Here is a 7,225-nt window from a genome sequence, read left to right on the forward strand (position 1 = left end):
ATTGGCCTAGGGGGGGATTTTATAGGGATTTTAAAGGGATTTTATAATTTTTCTAATACAGGTTAATTAATATATATTTTAATTTGGCTTTTAAATATTTATTGTATAGCTCTGTTTTTATTTACCTGTAAGCCGCCCTGAGTCCCTCGGGAGAAGGGCGGGGTATAAATTAAAGTAATAATAATAATAATAATAACTGCTGTGGCAGCCACCTGTGCTGGCAGCAGCAAACAGGCAAGAAATGCAGTGGGGGGGGTCACCCTCCAAGAGGAATGAAAAAAGGCAGCAATGGCTGGAAGTGAGGCACAGGGGAGGGAGGGAGATGGAGAGTGGAAGGATTCTTATGTGCTTTTGTGACACATAAGTTCTGGGATTTGTGCAATGTGGGCGTTGTGTCTTAAGGAGTGTTTGGCAATTTCTATTTGGCTAATGGCTGATGTCTGGTGTTAGCTTCTATTGCTCTGCTATTGTTAGCTGTAAGTTTTGCTGCAAGGGATTTTGAAGTATTTTTCTCCTGAATGGATTTTGCCTGTAGCATTCCTTTACTTATGAATGGAGCCATTTGGGGAGGCTGCCTTAGCCGGCAGCCAATACTTACTACATTTTTTTTTCTTCCTTAAGTGCAGGCTGCGCTCCTTAACTTTCCTTTCTAGCCAGTAGCTAATTCTTAAAGGGGAAAGTGCCTTTTTAAGCTAGTTCACTCAGCAGTTTGTCTTTTCTGTCTCTGGGGGCTTTTCCTTGTTTGATGAATATATGGAAGAGAGACAACATGGGGGGGGAGTTTCAAATTCTTCCTTCATAAGGAGGTGGGCATGAGAAAGAGGGAGGCAGGGAAGGAGGGAGGGAGGGAGGTCCCGCTTTAGCACTTGGCCACCAGCAGCCCTGCCATTGACTTTGCTTGTCAAAAGGTTGCAAAAGGGGATCACATGACCCTGGGACATTGTGACCATCATAAATATGAATCAGTTACCAAGCATCCAAATATAAATCACATGACCCTGGGCATGCTGCAATGGTCATAAGTATGAAAAATGGTCATAAGTCATTTCACTGCAATTGCAACTTTGAACAGGATTTTTTTTTTGGGTCATCAAGTTTTTGACTTGCTATGTGGTACTCGAATACTGCCATATCCTAAAAGTGGTACAATTGGTGAAAAGGTTGAAAAGCCCTGATCTAGAAGATAAAGTCATACTTAACTTCAGCTTGACTCTTGGTGACTACATCAACACATTCATGTTCTTTTTGTGCTAATAAGAGGGAAGTGGATTACTATTGCTTTCTGGGATTCTCCCCCCCCCCCCTATTTCCTAGTCTAGCTGACAGCCCTGGGATTTCCTAGGGTTATCCTATCCTACTACTACCTAGAAATTAGTCAGGTGTTGCCATGTGCTGTTGCACTGCAAAAGCGTAAAATTTAAACACATTCAGAATGAAATGTACATATCTTTAAATGTCTTCATTAGTTTATTAATGAAAAAGGAAAAACATTTGCAAGTTCAATGAACAGATGCAATTCTTCCCTTCCACTTTTGAAAAGTGTGGGAACTATGATCATCCAGATATTGCTGAACTAAAATTCTTTCCAGATGGTGCTGAACAAGCAGCTTTTGGCCCTGTTGCATGGGAATTGTAGTTCAACATCTGGAGAGTTTCAGATTGCTATTCTGACTTGCAACAGTCGGAATCTGAGACACAGAATCCATAAGAAATTGTGCCTTTCATGAGGTCTGTCCTGACTTCAACATTTGCTTTCATAGTTGAGCAAAGGAAAAAAAAATCAGTCTTGTTTTTCTTTGAGAAATAATTGTAAAATTCCATCTCCAAACATGGTGAGTGCTTTGCATCTATTCATTAATTTATGCAAATTGTATAATTTATGTGTGTGTGTGTGTGTGCACGCACTCATGCATATTTCTATAGTGAACTATACATTGCATATTTCACCTAACTTTAATGCTGGCAAATTGGGAGATTTTCTATCCTTAAGTTTCAAACATCCTCTTCTGATTTTCTATGTGTATTTTTGCTTTTTTAGAGCTCAACTTTTAAAATATAGAAATAAAAAATAAAGATGTTTTCTGTAGCAAAGGCATCTATTGAAATTTTGCTTTCTTTTTCAAGGCTTGTTTGAAGTTCGTGCCTTGGAATACTTGGAGACCATTCCAGAGACTGAGCCAAGTGGAATGAACAAAATCCTTCGCAGTCTGGGTGAGTCACCCTTAGATTTGTTCTTGGCTAGTCTAGTTTCTATGATCCACTCTGACCGTGATAATATTACTTTGATTCCTAAAATGGTACTGACAACTGGAATGATTTTTATAGTGTGACTTTCTAACTTTGTTTATTTGAGGGTTAGAATCTTTATCTTAATATCCAAACAGAAATTCAGTAACGTAGTTGAGGAAGAATTTTTGCTTCTTGCACTTTAACTGAAGCTTACACTTCAGCTAAGCTACGATAGACTTGAACATTGGGTGCTATCTAACAAAATGAAGTTCAATGGTGAAAAAAGTAAGGTTCTACATTTAGGCAAGAAAAACCAAATGTACAGGTATAATATAGGTGGTACCTTGCTCAATAGCAGTAACTGTGAGAGAGATCTCAGAGTCCTAGTGGACAATCACTTAGACAGGAGCCAGCAGTGTGCTACAGCTGCCAAAACTGCCAACACAGTGCTAGGCTGCATTAACAGAGGGATAGAATCAAGATCATGTGAAGCATTAATACCTCTTTACAATGCCTTGGTAAGGCCACACTTGGAATACTGTATCCAGTATTGGTCACCACGATGTAAACAAGATGTTGAGACTCTAGAAAGAGTACAGAGAAGAGCAACAAAGATGATTAGGAGACTGGAGGCTAAAACACGGAACGGTTGCTGGAATTGGATATGTCTAGTTTAGTAAAGAGAAGGATGAGGGGTGGCATGATAGCAATGTTCCAATATCTCAGGAGTTGCCACAAAGAAGAGGGAGTCAAACTATTTTCCAAAGCGCCTGAAGGCAGGACAAGAAGCAATGGATGAAAACTAACCAAAGAGAGGAGCAAGCTAGAACTAAGGAGAAATTTTCTGACAGTTAGAACAATTAATCAGTGGAATAACCTGCCTCCAGAAGCTGTGAATGCTCCAACACTAGAAGTTTTTAAGAAGAGACTGGATAGCTATTTGTCTGAAATGGTATAGGGTTTCCTGCCTGGTCAGGGGGTTGGACTAGATGACCTCCAAGGTCCTCCCATCATCATCATCATCATCATCATCATCGTCATTATCATTATCATCAATATTAATATTAATAATAATAATAATAATAATAATAATGATATTTATTTATTTATTTATTTATTTATTTGTTTGTTTGTTTGTTTGTTTGTTTGTTTGTTTGTTTGCCCACCCTTAAAATCTACTTTTCCTCAGGAGGTCAAGGCAGTGCATGGCATGCCCACCCAAAATTTGTAATCCTTGTTATGGCTTAGCACAATATATTAATCTCTTCTTTGATTTTGTAATCTTATGTTCCCCAGTGCTTTTTTGCCACTTACAGTATTAAGAAATTTTGCAATAGGATATAAATGGATCAGTGAACCTTCATGTTAACTGCTTCTGTTAACAGTTATTCAGTTAACAGTTACATATTCAGTTACCTGAACTCATAGTTCATATTTTTGCCTAGTGACAATGTAGACCATTGCACTAGAAGTTAACACTGGGATCTAAACAGATGGAACTTAAAGCAGCTAATACTGTAGCAGTCCTCCTTTTCAAAGTCTGATGCAGTCATATTCATCTCTAAGCATCGTAAGTGGTGAGACTTGGCTCAAGCAGGGTAGCTTCCCTCCCTCCTTCCTGTTTCTCTTGTCTTCTACCTCTGCAAGTCTTTGGCATTTCTCCAACCATCCTTCTATCTCTGTCTTGGGTGGGGTTTTTTTTGCCTCATTTGACTATAATCTAGGCAGCAGTGTTTGTTGTTAAGTAGGTAATTTGTCTGAACTTGCTCCAGTTAATTTAATTCTAAAAATTGCATGCATGAATGCACAGTATTTAGAATGCTAAAACCGAGGCTGAAAGAACTGTTTTGGGTATATTGAAATGTAAATTGTAAATTACAATCATCATCCCTTGCTCACTATCACTCAAAATAGAACACTGCAGTTGTGTGCTAAAGAAGCTTAAGATTTTAGGAGCTGAAAACCATTTGAATACCATCAGGCAAATTTCTTGTAGAAAACTTTGTATATTCTCTTCTCTTCTGTTGTATGATTGGGGTATTGCTATTAAAAGCCTGTGTAGCACCTCCTGCATCTTATTTACAGAGGGAATCTGGAGAGCCTCAAAAACTGTATTTAAATTTTGAGTGTGTTGGGAGATACTTTTAAAATATTGTATTCCCTCTACTATTCCCTGAGGGAATTTCAAGCCTAAAATTCCACTGGTCAGAATTAGCCACTTCGAATTTTGACTCAAACAGACAAACCTGTTCTTTTTATTTTATTTGTAGTTGTCTTCCACATGGTTAACATATCTTTAACCTTTCTTTTAATCTCCTGTTGTATTTTAGGTAATAAAATGAAGTTTCTACAAAAGAAGTGAGAAGCCAAATGCAGAATCGCTAAGCTTTATTTTACGATACTGGCAAGCCATAATGATGTGGCTGTGTCGCTGTGGTATTCTATTAGATTCTTCAGGTCCCACTTAAAGAACTTCAGATGACTGGAAAAATGAACACCAAATATGAACAGCATCCTTGATCTCAGTTCTGCTTGGTCTGCTTGGAGTATTACTGAGCAAAAAAGGAACTTCTGTTTACAGAGATGATCTATAAAGCAGAAATAACAACAGAAACTATATCCTTATTTATACTGCATGGCTGGAAAAGATTTTCCTCGTGTTATTAAAAATATGCTCAAAGCAATCTCAAGGCTTCAGCTCAAAGCAATCCCAAGGATTCAGCTGGTACCTTTTAAAAAGAGGAAGAAACCAAGAAAGAACCAGGAATCCAGCAAAGTGGCTATGCCAATATTTCCTTGAATAGATTCTTTGCACAAGAAAGCCTTTCTTAAGGCTGGTTGGAGGTTATAATCTCTCATTGACCATAGCATCAGATATTTTATTGGCTTGATCATTCATGGTTAACTATTGTTTGGACATATTACTGCAGTGTAAAGCTTTTCTCACTTTTGAAAGCAAAACAAGAAATTTGTTTGCTATGTTAGTCTTAATTGTTGTGAATGTACACACTGTCTAATTACAAGTCCATCTCACATATGACAGAGGATATACCTCATGCTAAGCTATTGTTTACTTGTCAGGAGAAGACTGTTTGTTCCCAAATGGAGTATGAATATTTTTCAAAGTCAAGATGTTGACATTGAAATAGGCTAATTTGCTGCAGAACTGATGTAAAGGGACAGATGATAACTTTCATGCAGTCTATTTTGCAGTAAAAACTGGAATAACAAATTATTCCTTTGAAGCATCATTCTGCTCTTTTCCCACAGCTGAATATCATCAACAATATGCTTCCTCATCTAATGTTAAGTCTGTCAACTGCTTTCAATAAATACTGAATTCTCTTATTAGCCACTCCTGTAAATGCCTAGCATTTGATATAATCTGCTTAAAATTTATTACCTAAATATTGGATTCACGTAACACATTAATCAAATATGACAGAAAATATAGGTTCACACATTGACCTAAGCCAAAATGCAGTTCGTGTTCTGTGAATCCTGTTATTGTGGTTTTTAGACCATGGTTATTGGCTTGTTGTAATGAATATACTCAGCCAAATATTATTTATGTAATAATGGTTAAATCATGGTTTACTATGATACAGACTTATAGCAATCTCATGATTAGTTACATTCTTCTCTGCAGATCTCTTGTATAGTATATAGCTAATGGCTCTTGTCCAGTAAAATGTTGTCACATGTTTACAATAGTGAAAGGTTTTAGACTAATAAGTTATGTTGCCTGAGAGTGAGCAAAAATGTCCTAAGTAAAAGGGGTTTTTTCTTTGAAGTGCAGAATGCTGAAGTACTGGGCTGTTTCTCTGCTGTGTGGTTAAACTGACCTTTGGATGAAACAAGTTTGTGGCTTGCCTCTATCCCAAAAAATGCTGCTTTTAATGGGGAACAGTTCCCGAGTCTTTGTTCCCTTGCAGCATGTAAGGTAGATCTGTCCAAGAAGAAGGGAACTCAGTAGATATATAGGAAGATAATATCAAAAAACTGGTGAAATTTTATCATGACTTTAAGAGAGTATGAACACTGTCCATCTTTGAAACAGAAAGAATAGGCAGACATCTGACCCTGTTGATTCTCCATGTGGAGTCAGATACTTTATTGAAGGGCCTAGGAAATGTCCTTTTTATTTTTACTTGGCCAAAGTCAACAGCCCATCCAATGTAAGTAATTTCAGAACCATGCTTTTTGGAATCTGGTGAGATTTACTTGCAGTTTGGTACTCACATGGTTCAGACTGAGAGCTTCACCTGCTTGTCTCCCAAAATAAACAGCCTGAAAATGAAGCCGTTTAAGAAATCTGTTTCTGGATTTCAATCTATTTCTTTATTTTGGTCTTAGTAATGGTTCATATATTCTACTTGGACTGTGATTAACATGGCCTATGATTGATAATTCCTATTCTGCTTTTACTTTCCACCTATGCCGTGAAAGTGGGTGCTAGTTACATTCCATTCTGTTTTGAGGACTGAGAGAAAAAAAGCAAAAAGATTGCAGTTCTTCCTATCACTTGATCTAAAAAGGAAAACTTGGCAGAACTCTTGTCAGTTTCACCTAGTTAAAACAAAAGAAAACCAAGAAGTATCAAGCATTTCGCCATCCTATGGCTGAGCATGCATCACCACAGTTCCTGTCTCTTGGGCTAGAAGGGAAAACTGCTGAATTTGTTAAAGTAGAAAAAGAAAAATGACCGGCATTTACTATTGTACTACTGGGATGCTGTATAAAAGATCAAGCTCCATCCTGCCATGGCATGCACGCCTATATAAAATGGCATCTGAAACACTACAAGAGTGGAGGGGGGGACATATTTGCCACAGCAACTGGAACAGAAATTTGTTTAGGATGGAATAAAGTGCAATTGGTGGACCAGACTGTCTTGCTTGTACCAGATGAAAGGGTGAAATACCATTTTTAAATCAGATGGTGGTTCCCTTCCCAGAAGCCTAAAGTGAACTGAGGATGATGCTTTCCATTCCTG

At 37.7% G+C, this 7,225-nt stretch overlaps 1 protein-coding gene across 1 annotated transcript in view; it reads left to right on the forward strand.

Moving 5' to 3' along the window:
• LOC107300775 (DENN domain-containing protein 2C) overlaps positions 1-5,580 on the forward strand; it is a 10,529-nt gene extending 4,949 nt beyond the window's left edge. Inside the window, exons 5-6 of the mRNA XM_015830067.1 lie at positions 2,125-2,211; positions 4,560-5,580. Coding sequence (XP_015685553.1) covers positions 2,125-2,211; positions 4,560-4,591 — 119 coding nt within the window. The 3' untranslated portion in view covers positions 4,592-5,580. The remainder of the gene's footprint in view (positions 1-2,124; positions 2,212-4,559) is intronic.
• The last annotated feature ends 1,645 nt before the right edge of the window (positions 5,581-7,225 follow it).

This window comes from Protobothrops mucrosquamatus, unplaced genomic scaffold, assembly GCF_001527695.2.
Source record: "Protobothrops mucrosquamatus isolate PMUCROS unplaced genomic scaffold, P.Mucros_1.0 scaffold8403, whole genome shotgun sequence".
Classification (NCBI taxonomy): domain Eukaryota; kingdom Metazoa; phylum Chordata; class Lepidosauria; order Squamata; family Viperidae; genus Protobothrops; species Protobothrops mucrosquamatus.